At 38.2% G+C, this 22,112-nt stretch overlaps 1 protein-coding gene across 2 annotated transcripts in view; it reads right to left on the reverse strand.

Moving 5' to 3' along the window:
- Positions 1–22,112, reverse strand: part of FBXO11 (F-box protein 11) — a 79,569-nt gene that overhangs the window by 25,908 nt on the left and 31,549 nt on the right. The window contains exons 2-7 of one of the 2 annotated variants that reach the window (XM_030446672.1): positions 15,403–15,530; positions 15,206–15,287; positions 7,977–8,121; positions 6,228–6,357; positions 5,119–5,202; positions 4,904–5,036 (exon numbers count right to left, since the gene is read on the reverse strand). In XM_030446672.1, the coding sequence (XP_030302532.1) occupies positions 4,904–5,036; positions 5,119–5,202; positions 6,228–6,357; positions 7,977–8,121; positions 15,206–15,287; positions 15,403–15,530 (702 nt within the window). The remainder of the gene's footprint in view (positions 1–4,903; positions 5,037–5,118; positions 5,203–6,227; positions 6,358–7,976; positions 8,122–15,205; positions 15,288–15,402; positions 15,531–22,112) is intronic. The other variant, XM_030446673.1, reaches the window with a different exon arrangement.

Consider the following 22,112-nt stretch of genomic DNA (forward strand, 5'->3'; position numbering starts at 1 on the left):
ATCAAAGATGCAAAACCTATCTAAACCAGAATTCAGGTATTTGAAAGTTCTATTGAACTCAAAAGTAAAAAATATCTAAATATGACAGTCTTTACCAATTTATGATTTTGTATGCTTAAAATTACAAGAATTCTTATTGCTTTTACTAAATTTTCTTGACTGGAAAATCCTTTTATAACACCTTTTTCACTTACTTGCACATTATTTAAGTCAAATGGAAAATAAAGGGGGAAAAATGAAGGATCTATCTTTCAAAACACAAAAAAAAAAAAACCCATGTTTGGTGAAGAGTGTCAGATCAGATCAGGACACGTCTGTAAAACTGCTGAAACTCAGCTATTAAGATGAGAGACTCTATGTCTTGAATGAGATGAGCAGTCTATTGAAAGCTCAGTCCTGCAGTATTTCTGTGACACCCTCTCCCCAACCCTGGAAAACAGATTCCTTTAAGAAATGAGCAGGTATCTCTGTCCACTGAACCAGATGCATCAATTTCTTAGATGATTTCTACTCTTGCTTCTTACTTGACAATTCAGGAAGCCACAGTACTAATATTACCTCCTCAAAGGCTTCCTTCTGACCCTGAGTCTAGGTTTAAGGAAAGAAACAACCCCAAAGCTAAACAGAACAAACCTAAAATACCAGGCATCATTCTGTAAGAACATTTTGCTTACAATTAAAAGTAGAAGTTTCAAAAATGTTCTAGGTATGCAAAGCTGCATTTCTAGTAATGTTGTGGCTCTTCAGAAGTCAGAAGAAGAAACTACTAAAGAAATTTGAGTAGAACCGTGGAGAGATTTGGTGATGCCTTAATCCAACCTCTCTGAAAAGCACGCCAGATCAAAGAGAGGATAGTCTAAAAAAAAAATTCTACCAAGACCTAGTGGTTCACTTAATTTTTTTTCCAGACAAATGAAAATTCACTTCCTCTATAATGTTACTCACCATTCAGTGGACAAAGTCTGAGGACACCAAGAGTCAACAGTGCCAGAAATTTTACTATTATAGTATTATCTAGCATACCTGGATTCTTCTTGGAGGTTTTGTTCCCCAAGACAGCTATTTTGTAACAAAAACACACAACACTGGGCTACTTGGGAATCAGACTGTTGTCTAAGAATGCAGAGAGGCAACTAGGAAAGCTAAAGCCTCGTTGGAATTAAACCTTGCAAGAGAGATTAAGGACAACAAGAAGGGCTTCTTCAAACACACAGAAGATAAAACTAACACCAGAGGCAATGTAGGCACTGCTGAATGAGGTGGGTGCCCTGGTGTCCTGGCTTGGGATGGGACAGAGCTGCCTCTGGTGACAGAGGATACAAAGAAGGCAGAATTGCTGAACGCCTTTGCCTCTGTGTATACAGCTGGAGGATGTCCTCAGGAACCCCAAGCCCCTAAGGCCACTGAGGAAGTCAGGGTGAAGGAAGAGTTTGCTTTGGTTGATGAGGGGCTGGGTTAAGGATCAGTTAATGAGGCTGGACATCCATAAATCCTTGGGTCATGATGGGATGCACGCACGGGTGCTGAGGGAACTGTTGGATGTCATTGCTAGGCTGCTCTACATCACCTTTGGTAAGTCACTGGGAACAGGAGAGGTAGAGGAAAAGCAAATGTCACTCCAGAATTCAAGAAAGAGGACCTGGGTAACTACAGACCAGTCAGCCTCACCTCCATCCCTGGAAAGGTGATGGAACAACTCATTCTTGATGCTGTCTCCAGGCACATCAAGGACAAGAGGCTTATCAGGAGCAGTCAACATGGCTTTACCAAGGGGAAGTCATGTCTGACCAGCCTGAGAGCCTTCTATGAGGATGTAACCAGGTGGATGGATGATGGCAGAGCAGCAGACAGCTTATCATGATGTCAGTAAGGCACTGACACCATCTCCCACAGCATCCTTGGAGCTAAACTGAAGAAGTGTGGCCTGGATGATCGGGTAGTGAGGTGGATCAGGAGCTGGTTGAAGGATAGAAGCCAGAGAGTTGTAGGCAATGAGATGGGAGTCCAGTTGGACGTCTGTTTCTAGTGGAGTTCCTCAAGTACTGGGACCAGTACTATTCTGTATATTTATTGGTGACCTGGATGAGGGAATAGAGTGCATTATCAGCAAGTTTGCTGATGACACAAAACTGGGAGGAGTGGCTGACACCCCAGAAGGCTGTGCTGCCATTCAGTGAAACCTAGACAGGATGGAGGGTTGGTGGGGAGAAATTTAATGTATTACAACAAAGGCAAGTGTGAAGTCTTGCATCTGGGAATAAACAACCTCAGGTACCAGTACAGGCTGGGGACTGAGCTGTTGGAGAGCAGCACAGAGGAAAGGGACCTGGGGGTGCTGGTGGATGGAAGGATGGCCATGAGCCAACAATGTGCCCTTGTGGCCAAGAAGGCCAATGACATCCTGGGGTGCATTAGAAGGGGGGTGGCTAGTAGGTCAAGAGAGGTTCTCCTCCCCCTCTACTCTGCCCTGGTGAGGCCACATCTGAAATCTTGTGTCCAGTTCTGGGCCCTTCAGTTCCAGATGGACCGGAAACTGCTTGAGAGAGTCCAGCACAGAGTAATCAGGCTGATGAAGGGAGTGGAACATCTCCCTTATGAGGAAAGGCTGAGGGAGCTGGGGCTCTACAGTTTGGAGAAGAGGAGAATGGGGGTGACTTCATCAATGTTTATAAACATTTAAGGGGTGAGTACCAGGAGGAGGAGTCAAGCTTTTCTCAGGGGTGACTAACAACAGAACAAGGGACAACAGTTACAACAAACTGGAGCATAGGCAGTTCTGTATAAGGAAGAATTTTTTCACTGAGTGTGACAGAGCACTGGCACAGGCTGCCCAGGGAGGCTGTGGAGTCTCCTTCCCTGGAGACATTCAAAGCGCAACTGCATGTGTTCCTGTGTGACCTGCTGTAGGTTAACCTGCTTTGGCAGGGGAGATTGGACAAGATAAACTTCAGAGGTCCCTTCCAACCCCTAACGTGTGATAACATAGATCCTTAAACAACTGTAGTTAAGATAACAGTTTTTCTGAACAACCTAGGTTAATTGCAATGGAAGAGAAAGCAGAGGGTCTTTCAAAACTTAAAATGAGCCAGAGAACATGCAGAAGTTAATCCAGGTATTAATGATGTCCTTTCAAGTTTCACGAAATAACTGAGAAACTTCTTTCAGTCAGTTCACCCATTTTTATCTCTGGATTTTAAACACTTCACAAATATCAATTGCTCTTTTTGTACAGGTATCTATTACTGTCATCCCATAAATGAAAAAGAAGTCAGGGTATTTTGTGATTTGTGTAAGGCTGTATCTGCATTAACAAGCACACAGGAGTGGTACAAACCTAACAGGAGTGGTACTCCAGACTGAAACAGCACAAAGGATCAGACATCCATACCACATGTTACAGGACAGGGAGGGCAGAAGACACTGACTTTGGACTAGTCCTAGCCTGGTCCCTTTGACTGACCATACACCAGCTACTGGAGAGCAATAACTCTTAGATTACTTTCAGCCAAAAGGAATCTACTTTGAACTACAAAGTCTCTACAACACAAACTAAAGCACTAGAAGTGGTAATGTTTAGGATGCTAGCTTTAGAAATGCTGTCGTGAACTGACAAACTAGCACATTAATGCAGCTGCATCTTGCAAATACACAGGGACAAGTTCTACAGACTTAACACTGGAACTACCAGACTGCACTGCTCAAAGCCATTCCCACTGCCAAGGTGGCAAAACTGAGTCAACAAGTGCCAGAATTGGTTTACCCAAGAACATAACAGAAAAGACACCTAAAAAGATGGACTTTTTTAAAAAACAAAAAACATCAGAAACACCAAACCAAAGCAACCAAAACTAAATGACAGAAACACCCCCAAAAAAACCAAACCCACAAAAGCATAAGACATCCACAAACAAAAACCCACCCAAAAAAACCCCAAAATCCGAAATCAAACAAACCCCACAAACCCAAAACCACACAAAAAAACAAAGAACCACAAAAAACCCAACACAAAAACCCAACCCCCACCCCAAAAACCAGTAACCCAGATTGACAGTATCTCAGAAAAAGCAGGGAGAACACAATTCACTTCAGAGTCACTGCAGGAGCAAGAGGTCTGAGACCTCTTAACCAAGATCCCTACCAGACATTAAGACAGTCTAAATTCTTACCACATTATCATGCTACTAGGGATTATTAGCATGCTCAGAGGACAGGAAAAGCAAACAGCTCCACAAGTACCACCATTTGTAGCCAAGACTATTATACTAACTTCCTATATCTTTCCTATTCTGAAAGTCTTATTTCCTGCTTCATAAAGGTTCTTCTTGAGAAGAACAGTTGGGAGATTAATAGAGAAAGAAACTCCAGTCTCCCGATCTTTCTGCCGGATGCTCTCATTTTCTTCCTTGAGATGGTATTATAATGCTGAAGAAAATGGGACAGAACTAATTTGGGATTGCTCCCACTGCTGGATTCTACTCTGGAGATATTTTATATATAAACAGATTTCATAAGAACCACATGAAAATTTCAGCTGCAGTCATGTAAGTTTAAGTATACTTTCTGCCAAATTCAAATTTTTTCTCCTAACAGAATAAAAAATTCCAATAATTATAACTAGTAATAGTTATAAATAGTTATAATATAGTTATAAATAAATTAATAAGATATCTAAAAATAGATATAAATCCAGTAACAATAAAAATCCAAGCACTAACCAACAATCGTACTTCAGTCTGAAGCATCAGCTACTTTTTAGTTGGTGACACTTGTAGAGAAAACATTTACCAGAATGATGAAGGAAGGCATTTATACTGGATATTTAATACACCAGAATATGTTTGTAATTAAAGCAGAAATTAACAAAAGTCATACTGTGAGACAAAGATTTCTTTAGTTTAAATACCTGCACCAATCATGGTGATTGGAGATTCTATATATATCCATTCATCAGTATATATACCAGAGTGAACAAAGATAAGTCCATCAAAATGAGCTTCCTGGACTCCACCAAGAGCATCTTCAATGGTGTCATAATACTAGAAGAAATTGGACAAGTTTAGAGCCAAATATCAATTCAGAGATATATAAATATTCTTAAGAATTGCCACAAGAACATACCAACATATTTTCTCTTCCTTTGTATCTTGCAGGATTACTGTAGAAGTGTTCAGCAAAACCTGGCTTTACATGTGCTCCTTTGTACTGAAACAAGGAAAACAGTTTATAAGCTTGCAGATAGGTGGATCCAAGTGCACAGGATCTAGTAATCCTCTAATTCACAAGCCATGTGTTGATAACAGTTTGTTTTAGGAACTAAGGATCATATTCTGACCTGCCATCTTAGGCCTCCGATTTGAAATGGCAACACCAAAAGAAGTCTGAGCCCAAGATCATGATCAACTAAACCAAGAAGGCTAACCTACTTACAAGCTTAGAAGCCTCTTACGTGACTGAAAAGCTGTGTAAACCTCATCCACTCCAAAACAGATGTTCTTATTTCCATCTTTTGATTTTCTAGCAACTTGCAACAAAACAAACTGCATTTATATGGTGAGGGAAAAAGAATCCTATACCTTCACTTTTGACTGAGTACTGAACAGATAAGAATTTATCCTCAAAAAGCCTCAGAATTCCATTGACTAGATACACTCTGCATATACTGAACTTGATATTTATTTCCCTTATAGTTTTCAAATATCATGTCCAGCCATTCTTATAATACGTGGGACACTTTGGATTAGAGGTTCAATCACAAGCCCACATCTGTAGCTCCAGCCACATCAGCACTATTTAAGCTCAAATGCTATTGTCAATATATTGTTTGGTTTACTAGAGGAAGACGCATATTAAACCCGATAACCAGCATGCACACTGGTTAAATAATACATTACAAAACCAGTATATCTGAAGTTAATTGAAAGCCACAGACCAATCTCCTCCACAGGATTGAAGTGATGCAAAACATGAAGAAAAACCAAGACAAGAGCTGGAGGCTCAAGTACTACCATTAGGTGCCTCCCTGAATTGTGCCTCTAGATGGGAAATAACTCCAGATATCCTCCTAATGTGTAATACAATGCAGGGACCTCTCCCCATCTCTTCAGTCCCATCATCTTATTTAAAGTCTAAAACCAAAATAATTACTATTGCCAGCCCCATTTCAGAAGCTGGAGTATTTACCTTTAAAAAACATCTTTAATTGGACTATAAATGAATACTACTGTTACCAGTTGCTGAAAGCTTTCTTTCCAGGGATTTGGATGTTCATATTCTTCTGGATTAATCTGATAAAATTTTCCAGGTTCAGGATGCATCATTGGACGAGTGTACTCAAATACTTCCATATACAATCTTTTCCTGAGCAGAAGGAGAAAAAAAAAATAAAATTCAGTGTACTTCTTCTTACTCTTCCATTTTTATATAGCACCCTAACTGTTTTTCCAACAGCATTTGCCAGTTTGTGACAGTAGATTTGACCAAGATCTGTACCAAACACTTCAAAAACATTTTTTCTGTTGGACTGATTTCTGTGCTTTTCTGAAAAAAGTTCTGACATGTTTATCAGGATCCAAGCAAAAGACTTCTCAACATGAAATTTCCGTGAAGAAATTTAAGCAGTTATGATGCTTATGGATTCAGTCTAACTATATATTAACTACAGCATCACTTTTAACAGTTAAAAATCACAGTAGCTTAAGAAAAACAACATTTAAGATAAAGCTTGCCACCAGCTCTTCCCCACCTCCCCAAGCAATGCTACAGGCATCTTACTGCTCTCTAAAACTACACCAAGGGAAGACGTAGAGAGGCTGGTGCTGGTCTCTTCTCCCAAGTAACTAGTGATAGGAAGAGAGGAAATGGGTTTAAGTTGTGCCAGTGGAGTTTTAGGTTTGATATTAGGAAAAATTTCTTTACTGAAAGAGTGGTGAGGCATTGGAATGGGCTGACCAGGGAAGTGATGGAGTTGCCATCCCTGGAGGTTTTCAAGAAGTGTTTAGATGTGGAGCTTCAGGATATGGTTTAGTGGCTGTGTCAGCTGAATTATGGTTGGACTCAATCTTGAAGGTCTTTTTCAATCTTAATAATTTTATGATTCTATGATAAAAAAGGCTGAAGAAATGCATTCACAGAGAACAAATGATGCACTGTATTTCACAAAGAGTTAATCAGTGGACAGATTACAATGACTAAAAAGAAGAAAACAGCACATGAAGCACACAATTGGGATTCTTTTGATTAGTGCCAAAATACAAATAATTGCAGTGTCTGAGCCTGCTGATATGAAGCCCAGACTTACAAGATTCCTCTGAAACTCAGAAGTTGTAATTCATCTGCCAAGACATCCCCAAAACTGTCCTTAGAACAGAGGGGAAAAGAAGAAGAGAAAAAAAGAAAAGAAAAATCCAAACCCACATCCAAATATATTTGTGATGATACAGTCAGATGTTATTATTTTTCTTTTATTCTTAATCTTCATTCAAAAAAACCAAAGCCTAAAAAACCTATTTTTTTTCTCTTATTACAAATTACCAATCTAGATCCCATTTATGCAGGCTCTTAATAACCCAGGATTCATAGAACAAAAATAAAAGTATCTAAGTGACACTAGACAAAACTTGCATTTAATGTTAAGAAATGGGTTGTTTCTTTTGTATAAAATAACACAATCCCCACAGAAGCCCAAAAAAAAGATGGAAAGAATGAAAGGAGTGGCTACTGAATGAACATCTCACAGACTTTTTTAAAATAACCATTATTAAACTAATAGCTACACTACTGGAGAATCAAATACCCTACTGTTTAAAAGATTTAAACAGATGTTCATAGATACCAAATATGGCTTAAGGAAACCTGACATATTTAAAACACAATTGGTTTTAAGTCAATTAATTGCAACCTGTATTTCAATTTTTCTAGTTTACAGGTATCTCATGCAGCACATTTCTTAAGATATTGAAGAATGGCTTTTCACTTACCACAAAATTGGATCATTAGCAAGCTCACTGAAGCGTTTGCACACACAAGCTGCTCTACAGAGATCCTGCTCCAGCAGATAGGAGAAGATCTTCAGAACCACTTCATCCGGTAACTTTTCCTGAAGATATTGTTCTGCAGGTGCTGCTATTAAATAGCAATTTACAAAAGATTTGACATATTTAGCCAGCACAAATTCTGATCAAAATAGATCACCAACTTGCTACTTGAAAGATTCCCATTTTACATGTCGGTGATCTCAAAAACCAAAAATAAAACCACCAACCCAACAAAACAACCTTCTTTAACTAGATTTAACCTAAATGTAAAGGCAACAAAGAGCTAAGTGATTGACCCTGGAGCCAAGTTGAAGTTTTAGACTTCAAGTCCTGTTTCCAAACTTTTAAGTTCACCTTTTCTATTGGAGGAACCAACCTGCATACATCTGCAGACATTAAGTACTGAAGTACTACACATCCACATTAACTGTGCATGTTCCAGATATATACTGGCTCCTCACTGCTTCTAGCTCCAATGTGGTTCAGTTAAACCACATTATCCCTGTAATAATAACAATCCAGTTGCAAAGTCAGAAACTACATAAATGTTTTCAAGCACAAAATAACTTACTAAGAAATAGTTTCTGTCTGGAAAAAAACTAGTAAAACTTCCTTGTTCTCCCTCAATGAATACAGTAGGAAAAAGGATGTCTGGGATGCAAGAAAACAGTAGCCAACAATAATTCCAAAGTCTTCACCTACCATTCACTCCCATTTATGTTTTCTTTTAAAAGCAAAAAACTAAGAAATGTTAGCCCTGTCAGATGTTATTTCTTAAGAGACCCTTAAGAAAGTGTCTTTCTCACATCACTCTGTGGAAACAAGAGTGCACTTTGTTAAACCCCTGCTCTTGTGCACATGTGCACCCTAAATGGGACAGTTCTACAAGAAACCCAATCCTGAAATTTGTTTTCTGATGAGACCCTTCTGTGGCAGGTATCTTCACAGCAGGAGTGCTCTGCTTGCACAAGTCAATTATTTGGTTATTGTCTTCAGGATCATTTCTCAGGCAGAAACATACAGAATAGCTTCCAAAGTTTAGAGGATTTGTATGCTCCTGATAAATTACAACTGTCTAATGCCCCTTGCATTAATCATTATATCCTAGAATATCTGAAGCTAGGGAGCAATAGGATCTTGATTTTGGCTACTACAGGAAGACTACTAAAGTGGCTCTTATAGAGATGACTTCCTAAATTTGAGGGAATACCATTCTGAAAAACACATACATACAAAAAACCCCCAGTTTAAACAAAACAAACAACACAAAACAAAAAACCCAAACAAATACAAAAACACACACACACACACACACAAAAAGAAAGATACAGGATAAGCCCCAATTCACCCCTGGCAAAGCAGCACAAAATAACTTCTTTCAAGCTAGAAGACTGGGAAGACATGAACTGCAAAGGACCATAACTGTGGTTTTACAAAGATGCTAAACTGTGGTCTACAGACCACATCATCAGACCCTGGGTACTAAGTGATAACTGATTTTAAAAGTTTTTCCACAGTATACTGTGGACATCTGTGGTCAGACCAGTGAGCAGAAATTCTGAAATATTACTGACTTTGCAGTGACTTTCCTTACGTCTGTTCCTTGTTGCACCGTTGTATGAATGCCACCTTGGTGATTCACAAATTCTGATTTCCTCTAAGATTCTAGGAAGGCATTTACCCAATTGACTGATGGCTGCTTGCAACAGTAACACAGCTTACAGTCAAAATGTACATGCCACTAAGCCAAGCAAAACCTCTGCTGTACAAAAGGGATGAGTCTCACTATTCCACATACATATAGCTTTTTGCTCCCAAAGTACCCTTTAGTTTGGACAAATTAAATCAAATTTTTTTTCCTTATCCTTACCCATCCTCATCCAAATCCATTTTTTAATGGATCAGCTCCTTGTACTTCACTGCGAGATACAGAAGTGCTAGCATGTGTAAGAGGAAGATACAGGTATTCATGTCCAAAAGCTAGCCAGAAGAGTTGTCTTATGCAGTACTATTATTAAGGCCTAATTAAAACCTTCTTTTTATTTAAAAACCAAAAAAATTTCCCAGCCAGGCTGAAGCCAGTGAGTTAGCAAAATTAATAAAATGCAAGTAGTCTCCAAAGGCCTTATGCTCAAGAGACACTTGAGGTGCCCACAGTCTGAGAAGCATATACCAGCAGCCCATCAGATGAGTGTGGCTGGGCACCACCAAAACATATTACATGCACAATCAATGCTGCTTTTTTAAAAAGGTCCTTTTCCACTTGACACAGAAAGGTTCCTTCCTGTGCCAAGCAGGCAGCAGCGATTCATTCTACAGTCCTAATTACCCTTGAAATGCATCATAGGATAATTGGACCACACTTGGTTCATCTTTTTCTGGTAGCTTTCCAGTTACATATGGAGATACAGTCTTCTGCTCTTACAAACTGAGATGTGATGTTGTGAATGCAAGGCAGTAAACCCTCACAAGGCTGCCACAACCTGTCTTCTCCTTTTAACACACAAATCCCTGAGGCACATGATTCAATCTTCTTTCAAGATAATTAGTTACTCCCTTAAAAAAATCTTGCTTCCTTTAAATTTATCTATGTTAGGATCTTGATCAATGTTTTTATTGTAGAGGGCAGTTCACTAGGTAGTGCCTCCTAATGGTCAGGAGTTCATATAATCATTTTCTTCCCTAAGCCCTATCCCATTTAAATTAAATTGCCTTTCACAGTTAAGGAGGAGTTAATTTAAGATTTATCCACTCAAATCACTGATATAGCAATTACTAGGTAAAGTTTTCCAGTAATATAACAAAAGCTAATTCATAGAATTTTCAGGGTTGGAAGGCACCTTTAAGATCATCTAGTTCCAACCCCCCTGCTGTGGACAGGGACACCTCCCACTAACATCAGGTTGCTCAGAGCCCCGTCCAGCCTGGCCTTAAAAATTTCCAGGGATGGGGCTTCCACCACCTCTCTGGGCAACCTGTTCCAGTGTCTCACCACCCTTATGGTGAAGAACTTCTACCTAACATAAAATCTAAATCTACCCTCCTCTAGTTTGAACCCATTTCCGCTAGTCCTATCACTACCTAACATCCTAAAAAGCCCCTCACAAGCATTCTTGAAGGACTCTTTAAGATACTGGAAGGATAAAATAAAATTTCCTCAGAGCCTTCTCCTCTCCAGATTGCATAACCCCAGCTCTCTGTCTGTCTTCACAGAAGAGGTGCTCCAGCCCTCTGATCATCCTCATGGCCCTTCTCTGGACACACTCCAGCACATCCATGTCCCTCCTGTAATAGGGGCTCCAGAACTGGATGCAGTACTCCAGGTGGAGTCTAACAAGAGCAAAGTGGAGGGGGATTAATTTCTTAATGTGACTTAATTCACTTCTTAATGTGACTGAATTCACTTCTTAATGTGACTTAAGAATCCTCTAGGTCCAAGAGGACTCCATGTTTCCTTTTATAAATTCACATTTTGTGTACCCTCTAGTAACCTGTCAAAGCAAGGATTCAGTATGTTCTTCCTTCTAGTTTACAAAAATAAGCTGAAACAGTTTTAAAAGGTTTGACTGGCCACAAAATTAGAAATATTCACGTGCTGCTACTCCTGACAGTTTTATGCCTATTGACAAAGTGACAGTAGAGTACAAAACAATCTTGTTAAAAAGAAAAAAACAAAACAAAACAAATCCCCATCACCAACAAAAAATGTTGGCAGCTTTCCAAATAAAACAGACAAGAATGAAAATAAAAACCAAGTGCAAGAGGTCATCACCAATTTTTATCGTTGCTCTAACAGTTGACAGTTGAACTATTTATGATTTTAATGAAGTGTTAATATATCAGACAATAGAAAATTAGCAACACAGCTGATTATGACATTCTGCTTCCACAGGCTATGTGTGAGGCTAATTCAGTTTCAGCTGTGATCTTCTGTAAGATAGAAACTAGTATAATAACAAGAAAAAGGCAGGAAAAGCTGCCCGAAAGTGAATTACCTTCTTTCTACAAAGACCAAGAATGCCGTCCCATGAATCCTGAACTGTAGATTATGTCTACTATGGTGACACTTTCTGTATATTTAAGTGTCTATTTAAGATTGAGACAAATAGCTTTTGTTCTATAAGGATGGATTTAGTAAAAGTATTTTCTTGTTAAGAAGTAGAAATATGTCAACAAGCATAGCATGCAGTGTTCCTAGAAAAGTATCTTACATAAATCAGTAAGTAAAAAATAAATTTTAAAAGGCAGTAAGTTCTGTGAACTGTAAGTTGTGCATGTACCTCATGTACAGAGCAATCAATGAGTGATATAGAAACCTGGGTTCTCAGTATCTTCTTCAACTCTGTAGTTCAGTGAAAAGAAAGCAACTACTTGTCCCTGAAGTCTTCCCAAAGACTGTTAAAAGTTAGCAAAAACTGTCCAGTACAAAAAAGGTATGTAAATATGGTGGTCTTAAAACAAGAAAGGAAAAAACCCCTACACAGTAATAAACAAAAAGTACGTCAAATGATTTAAACCCTAGATTAAAATTGCATGACAAGTGGTACAGAAGACTAAAGTATCCTGTCAGGCAGAAGCATACATTTACAATAAGGCAATATAAGGAAATCGAATATACTGAAGCTAAATCTTTCTGTAAATCAAGAAATTTTATTAGCATTTTATGATCTAAAAGCTGTAAATGTTTTCTACAGAGTCACTTGTGATATACGCAGCACAGCTTCATCACACTTGTATCTGAATTTTTGGTTTGTCTCTTGTAGTTTACTTGCATTCTACCGGTTAAAGTGAAAAACTGTTTACATATTTTATACAGTGTCTTGCTTTCTCATCAAGATTCTTAAACATTCATTAATCTTTCTGTCTCAGGATTGAAGAACTCATTGTCCACTGCAGAAACCACTGGAGAACAGGGTTACAAACAGAAAAAAAAAGTCAATTTTTCAAAATTCTAATGTGTTCTTTTTGATAGTATCTGAGACTGATTTTTTTTTCCTTACCATTTGCAATAGCAACCCTTTCTCAGCACCACTAATTTGGGAATCATTATTAAAATGAGGAACAGTTCTCTGTATTTCCAGTTACTGGTTCCACTCCAGTTGGAAACTACAATTGACTGGCGTTTCTCCTTTTATCTCTGCCAAATTTTCCTCGAGACAGAGTCCACACAAGAAATAACAGCTCTTCACCAAGATGTTTTCCTATGCTTCCAGTCCTCTGCCTTCATTTCACCTTCCTTTCTAAAATAAACAGCTATACTTTCCAGATAGCAATATACAATCCCCACTGATGACAATCCAGAAAGTCTCATGCTTACAATTCAGTCACAACAACTATTATTATCTGTGCTAGCAAAAAACAGGGGAAAAAAAAATCACTGCAATCAATACTTGCACAAATTGAGAGGAGTATCTCAAGAACTCAATGGGGAAAAGAAAAACTAGCTAACCACCCATAGTGGGAAAGAGATTAGTAGAAAATGGATTGAGAAGGACACTCCCTTGTTAGACTGGGACTGGTCTGCATACAGTCCTAAAAGTACAATTATAAATCATTGTTTACAGTTCATCTGGTAATTCCATGCTGGAGAAGCCTCCGCAATCCAATACTTTCCTCGCATGAGCTCAAGAATGTAACAAAAAGGAATGTGCAGTGAAAGTGTGGATAACTCCTTTGGAAATGAGTGTCATTCATGCTGGATTTTGTACCATGGGCCTCAAGTAGTTACATACCTTCCCTAAAGCAAGGTGGTGAACGCAAGTATAATGTGTGACCTTGAAGAGAAAACTAGAGAACTCTCAAAGAAAACCAAGTCTATGGTGAGATCATTTTGCAAATGGCTTCAGATATCAAATCAGAAGTGGAACCGAAGTGAAATGACACAGGTTCAAGTTCAGTTAGTTCTGGCTAGATCAAGTTGGACTTGATGATCTCTGAGGTCCCTTCCAACTCAGCCAATTCTATGATTCTAAGTATTTAAATCTGAGGTTGAACAACTCTTAAACAATTGGTGAAATTAAAAGAAATAATAATCAAAGGAGGGTGGGAGGGTGAATAAAGCAAAGGGGAAAAGAGACAGAGGGCTTGAAAGAAAAAAAAAATCAGAGAAGGTGAGAAGCCAAGAAGAGCAGACTTCCAACACAAGCAATGTGAATGGACCAAAGCCTTGTGCCACCTGCTCAATTTTAATTCACAATGCTAGAAGGAGACAGGGACTAAAAAAACCAAAACAAAATAAAACAAAACAAAACAAAAAACCCAACCCTAAACAAAAAAAAAACCAAAAAAACCAAACCAAAACCAACAAGAAACTGCCACAAAACTAAAACCAAACAGAACACCAAAAAACAAACAAACAAAAAACAAAGAAAAAAAAAAAAGAAACATTGCCAATTCAATGGGAGTTAGCAAGCACTGCTGTTGATTTTCCAAGGAAAAGTGACAGCAGATCTCCTGGAACTAACAAGTGTGTCAGGAGACAAAAGGGGTAACAGCAGGGTAGATTGACAAATGACATTAAAAAAAGAACAAGTACAATATGTGTGTGTATATATGTGTGTGTGTACAAATGAAAAATACATTGATACACACAATATTATTATATGCACATGTATTGCACATTTGTTATACAATGTACACATATCATATTTATGTGAAATATATGTACAGATACTGCTACATGTATGTATGCACATATATGTGGTGTTTTTATTTAAAAACACACAAACTCCCTCTCTCCACAATGTGGAGAGTGCTATCATGACACATCCAAACTACCTCTAAACAATTTACTGGAACAACACCTCGATATGAGAAACAGTAACTAAGTCTAGTCAGAACGCTGCCCCATTACTGCTTCCAACAGCAGCATGGAGACAACTACACAGCACTTAGAGGAGAATAAAAACCAAACAAAACCAAATCTAAACAACAGCAAAAAACCCAAGAAGCACACATTCAATGACGCAGGCAGACTGAAAGAGCAGATTCTAAAAATCAGATTAAAATTGTGCTTTCACATTTGAATTTCAGAGCAACTTTGTAGCTGTTTTTTCACTACTGTTTCTTAGTTGGGAGAACAGACAGGAAAAGTAAGTTCAGAGGTGTTGTGTCCGTGCATGATGTCTACACCCCTTCTCTCCCACCCCCTTTTTTGTAAAATAAGTTCTTACCTGATAAATCCTGGGATTTTCCAGATACTCTGGCACGTTTAGCTCGGTGACCAAAGTTTTCAGTAGCTGAAGTGGAGGCACCCTTTAATGAAATAAATAAGAATTAGTTCAGTCATTAGGTAACTTATGAAAAGTACTGACTGGCTTCCTATTTTTGAAACAGTGAATTTACTTTACAATTAAAAATAAACAGTTACCTCCATACTGCTCTTTGTAGGGCAAGCTGTTCTTTTAGGAAGAAGAGTTTTTCTGCGAAGTTGGTATGGACTATTTTGTGCACCAGGACCTGATTCTTCTGCAACCATATCTGCAGGTACATCATCATCTGTCAACAACCAGAAAAAAATTTAATTAGAATTGTAACTTCATTTTATACCAGAAAAACGCTATTTTTTTTTCAGATAAATACATCCAGTCAGGAGGATGGAGAGAAAGTTCTAGACTTTTAGTGAAAAATCAGAGGACTTTCAGTTAAAAATTCAGTATATGTATATATATATATAAAATTTCAAGAGAAAGTACATATGAATTAACTAATGTTCTCTATATATATAAAACACCTGTACCAAAAAATGTTTAAAAAGCCAAGGAAAGAAATAAAACAATTAAACAATTAAACAAACAAACAAACAAACAAACCCCAAGAAACCAAACAAACTTTGGGTTTTGGTTTCTCTGCAAGCACATAACTCATTACCTCATTAGCTCAAATTTTTCACCTAACACTATCAGCATAACAAGAAACACTGGAGTTTCAATTATTAACCAGATGTTATCAATAAGTCCTTTAGTACAAATGGCATTTAGTACAAAATTCAAGGCAGAGTTTTCCCAAAATATTTCAGGAAGAACCCAGTCCAGCATACAGACTGTTCTGAAAACTGGAGGTAGCTTTAAATACATATAATGTGTTTGCCTAAATTATACTTAGAAAAGTAAGAGTTTTTTCTCTCCCAGCCCTTTAAAAAACAAAAGAGCAGAAAGTGTGAATATTATTTTTCAAGTTTTGAGTCATTATTTTCAATTTTGGTGCTCATATTTATGTAATTTACTCCAAACAAGCAAGGAATAATTACTAATCACTGCATGCCCTACATGTGTCACAACACAGTGAAGTCAGAAAAGGCCATAAAAAAAAAAATCCAGAAAATAAATTAAAACCAACTCCACCTAAGTAAAAGTTATACTTTCTGCAGATCCTTAGCCTTAAGAACAGAATTTTGGACTTGCTTGTCATTTTACATCTTTTTTAGTTTTTAAACTGGGTAAAAGATGATGTAAAAGTATTGCCTGAAAAGCAGTACTGTAGAGTAAGCAGTTTTCCTGAATAATTAATTAAGGGTCAAGAGAGACTGATAAAAACACAACCAAAAAACCCCAACAAAATCAAATCACACACCACAACCCCCCCACTCAAAACCAGTCTATTTAGAAGACAAAGAAAATTGGGCAATAAAATACCCCTTACATTTCAAGATCTTAGTCTTATTACCTTCCTACAGGTTTTGTTTTGGAGTGTTTTTTAACATAAATTTTTAAAAATTGCATTTATATAAAATTATGAATACCCTAATAGCTCAAAGCTGCTACATCAGTGACAGCTAGCCAACAAAATTCTGAAGGAAAAGTGATTTCAGCACCCTTCTACTCCTCTGGTCCCAATTTCTCTGCATTGACAGATATTCAACAAATTGAAAACTTTGCCACAAAACAACATATCAAATCACTGCCAGGACATCTGAATAGAGGATAGAAGCAGCTAAAAAGATGAAGATAGCTGGTGATGTGTGTGAAACTTCACACAGTCAGATCTGGACAGTTTTGGAATGTCATCAGCTCATTAAACCCATCTGAAAGCTAATCTTGCAAGAAGTACCTCCACCACCAGCCTTTGGCCAATGCAGCACAGCAAGAAAGGAGACAAGACCACATGATTGGGAATAACCAACCCCTTTTTTAAGGGTACAAGTGAACTGTGAAACTTCTACCCAGACCAGTGTAACTTTCATAGCTTCAGCTCACTTGGCTGCTTGCATGACACACCTCACTAGCATCTAAGCACTTCTCTACCTATGAAGGTTATGGATTATGCAAAAAAAAAAAAAAAAAAAAAAAAACCAAAACAAACAAAACAAAACCATTAAAAAAAAATCTGCAGTGCATTTTCCTGAAAAGAAGCATTTAGCCTAGTGTTAGCACTGCACACCTGCAGAAGGCTACTGATCCCAGAGCAGACCCATTGCATACTACCAGTTCAGTTACCCAATTTTATTCGTTTCTTTTAATCACTGATTTAAAATGCCAAAACACTTTAACAAGATATCATCAGGTGCAAGACAGGAGCCACTAAAGAGTTCCCAGCCTTTCCTCACACAGCAGAGCAGAAAAGGGGCTGTGCCAGCCAGGATTCAGGCAGTCACCAACAGCAACAATTCTCTCTTCCAGCAAAACACCCAAAGGTATTCAAATACTGTACCATGTATCTACTATGCATCACTTATTTTTGTTTAACATCTGATACAATATGATTTCTTTTGCTAATATCACCCAGAACCATGCTACTCAAGTATTTTAAGTGTCTTGTCTTAAGCTCATTCCTTTATTTTGCATTGAAGACATGTTAGTATGTGTCAGAACAGCTGGGGTTTTTCTCCCTGTTCTGGCTGGTCAGTACAGCAGTTCAAGATTGCCACAGGAAACACAGGAGAAGCAAAGAAGGGGGGGGGGAGTATAAAAATCAAAGCACAGAATCTTGCTCTTTTGATAGGTGATGAAAAAGGCAGAGACAAACCCCAGTCACATCCTTAGAAGTGGCCTGTGGAGGCCACTAAGGACAGAACATATTCAGCTGGAAAGAGAAGGCAGAAGCCTATGGGGGAAAATGGAAGTAAAGGTCAGTTGGCTGAAACAGTGAAGGATTGGCTAAGCAGAAAAGAAATTTATATTTTCTTTTGCAGTGGATTTAGGAGGATGGCAGGAGTACTGCTTGAATATTGCTTTTCTAGAATGGATGACATTAAGGGACATGCACACATTCACTCAGATTCACAGCAGGTAATAGAAGAATTAACATCATCTTTTTCCATCTGTGTGGCAAGGAAGATTGAGAGAAGGGCACCAGGGGAAAGCACAAATCCATGCAGTGCTTGGGAAGCAGAAGGGTGCAAGAGAACACATGTGCCAAGGTACCAACCACTGCTGAGCAATCCCAGTCTGGGGACACCAACCAGTCCATAGAATGCTGCATCTCCTGACAACAGCAAACATTGCAAGAGCAGCTCGTGAGTGAGAAGTGTCCCAGGAACCAAGAGGCTCCAGTATGGCCCTGACCTGAACCTGCTCACTGTGTGCAGGTAAATTGCTGACTATAGAAGGATAACAAGAGTCAGGTGACAGAGGACTTCTTTGTCACTTGCAGTTTTTGTCAGACTTCTCAGGGCCAGCTTCTACATAGATGTACTGTCTTTCAGGAACAACTGATAGTATTTTAATTTTTTTTTTTTATCAAAAGCAGCCAGTGTCGTTACTGTCAAGTGAAACAAGATCAGGAAACCTGAAAGCCTTAAGTCATCTCTTACACAAGTAGCCTCAGTGCATTTTAGCCTTCTGGATGTTCCACTGTGAGCTCTGAGGAGCACACTGTACCAGCTACAGCCCTCGCCTTCAGAGAAGTACTCCTAAGGAAGCAGCACTTCCTCAAGATAGCACATTACCCTTCCTGAGCAAGGAACACGACAACACTCAACACAGACTGAGAAGTCCAAGAGCTGTATTTTCAAAATCCTCCCCAAAAACACACACACTGATGTAACAGACGAATGCCTGCTTTAAAGCAGAAAAAACAGTTTTAAAATACTAAATCTCAGCACCTCCAAAACATTTTAAAACCCCTGAAGTATAACAGTATCAGGTATTGCATCTAATAACATAAATAGAACACATTATAATTGCATCTGCTGATGGTAAAGTATAAAAATCCATAAGCAAATTGGGGGGAGTGTGTTTGTGTAATATTAATATTCTGATATAAACACTAACTGAAATAACTGCCAGATAATGTCAGTTTTAAAAACTTCAGATCTATTGAGCTAGTTCAGAGAATAAATTAAGCTGAGACTGCTGACTAGTAAACATTTACCTTAATCTCTTATACAAATTTATTGCACAGCAAGATAAAATAATTTAAAACAAAATCATGTTTGTTGAAAATTAAAACCTTAGTGACAACAGTTAAACTTAGGGTTTAGGTCAAAACCTAGATTTAAATTAAGAAGTATCTTGTCAGAGAGTTCAAAACAGCTCATGAAACCTGAACTGTAACAATACAAACTTTAACATCCACAAAAGACCAGTAAGCACAGACACTTCCAGGAGGGAAAGGCAAATAATCTGCCACTCTGTCAGCTACTATAAACAAAACTGTCTTGCAATTCCACAAATAGTATGAAGTGGGTACTTTCAGGTGCTTACATTAAAAAGTACACTCCTTTTCTTGTTTCACGAAGACACCAAGTTAAAGAAAACTGTAGGTAGAATGTATCTACTGCCTAGAATATATCATAGAATCACAGAACGTCAGGTTGGAAGTGACCTCAAGGATCATCTGGTCCAACCCTTCTAACATTATTGTTTGGGTGATATGTCCCAGCACCCCACAGAGCCAAGACTTAAAACTTTCTGAAGTGGATAAATCCTCCACTTCCCCTGGGAGACCATTCCTTTGTCTGAATGGTAAAAAAATAATGGTCAAAAAACAATACACAGAGATCACCTTGAGAAACTTAATCATGCCCATACCATTATCTTTACACAAACACATGCATATGGTTTCACTTTGACCTTACATGTGTTCAGATATAGTTCCAAGAGTCATCTTAAATACTGATAACCACTGTTGTGAAGACAGCAACGCTGATAGAAGACAAAAATGGAAGTTTCAAGGGAGACAGCTCATACGCTAATCTGTAGGGTTTAATAACTTAATTTTAACACTGAAATTTCATGGTTTTTCCTATGTTCCCAAAATGGGGAAGGGGGAACAAGACAAGATTTGTAGCCAAGAGAGGCAAAGTGCTGGGGGTGGCAGGTACACAGCACTGAAATTGTTCTTATAGAACTGGGGAAAAGAAGGTGAGAAACATAACCAACTGGTTTTAACAAAATACAGAAACATATATCAAATTGGAAGTAGGTCTAGAAAACAACCTCTGAAACGTGAACTTATCCTGTATATAACCTATTTGAATGCAGTGATGATTCAACTTGCCTATCAAACACATTGCAACAGTAACAAACGTTTATCATGGTGTCTAAGCAGAACTGATGCAATTTCAGAATGAAATAAAATATTAAGGCAAAAAAACACCCAAAAAATCCAACAACCGTATCTATTCATAATTAGAAGAAAATCTGAGAAATGCAAACAAAATGTGAACTGACAGAGCTCAGTTGCTTTGGGTAGAGTGAAACTTGCCATGTATCTGAACAGGCAAACTGCTTGCACCAGAGGATGGCTGCAACCATCTTGCTGCTGGATTACCTTAAAATTGCAATGGAGAAGAAAAGATGACACAGATTGAAGAGAGTAGAAAAGGAAGGTATACACAAAATACAGCAATAATGGAAAAATAACTTACAGGAGAAATACAATGCAGAAGTTCTGTATTTGCACATACTCTTAACTGCAAAAACATGGACTAATTGTCAGCCCATAAAAAGGAGACATTCACCCACCACTTTCTTTTAAGCAGCAAAATCTCTGGGAGTGAGCTATCAAACAAATGTAGGTGACATTTGTTTGTCCTCACAAACACTCCCAACAAGTGCCTGACGTGAAAGATATGGAGTACAGAAATGTACTTCTACTCTCTCTCCCAGAGGATAAGTTTCTTGAACTAATAGAAGCTCCCCATTGGGTCAGGGCAGCTGTTAAGGGTTAGTTTAAGTTAGGGACAGAAGGGTGCTTTTGAAATGGAGACCATTTTCTATTGAGAAATATTTCTATTTCTATTTTAAATACCTCTCTGAAGCAAAAACCACCAGATGAAATGCCACCATTAAAAACAAAAAACAAAAAAAATACCCAACCAAAAACAAAACACAGAAACCCCAAAACAAAATAACAAAAAAACCACAAAAACCCCACAACATGAAAAACAAAGCAAAACAATAATAAAAAAAAACCAACCCAAAAAACACCCCAAACTAACACATACAAACAACTCAGAAAGTCGACATGCAAAGTTCACTGAACACAGATCCAGAATGTCCCAAAGACAAGAGCACACTGGTGATCTTCCACTGAAGTTCTAGTTCCCCAAAGCATACTTAAAAAACAAACCAAAAAAACCCCAAACAAAAAAGCACAAAACAGGATCACGCATGTAAACAACTGCCTTCATGTTATGCTTAATTAAAAAAAAAAAACAAAAAAACCCCCTTATATTAAAAGAAGTAGCTGTAAGTTCATTTACCACTAAAACAAGAAAGACTCCAATAGATACTGTAAAACATAACTCCCGTTTTCAAAAAGGGAAAGAAGGATGAACCAGGGAACTACAGGCCAGACAGTCTCACCTCTGTGCCCTGTAAGATCATGAGGCAGATCCTCCTGGAAGTTGAGGCAAAAGAATAACAAAGAGGCAATTTGGTATTATCAACACGGCTTCAACAAGGGCAAATTGTGCCTGACAAACCTGATGGCCTTTTATGAGAAAGTCGTACCAATAGACAAGGGAAGAGCAAGTGCTATCATTTACCTAGGCATGACCAAAGCCTTCAATACTGTCCCACATGACACCGTGGTTTTCATGCTGGTAAAATATGGGTTCAATGGACGAGCAACTCTTTGATTAGAGAACTGGCTTGATGGCTGCACCCACAGGGTGCCTGTCAAAGGTTCCATGTC

Source organism: Calypte anna, chromosome 3, assembly GCF_003957555.1.
Source record: "Calypte anna isolate BGI_N300 chromosome 3, bCalAnn1_v1.p, whole genome shotgun sequence".
Taxonomy (NCBI): Eukaryota; Metazoa; Chordata; class Aves; order Apodiformes; family Trochilidae; genus Calypte; species Calypte anna.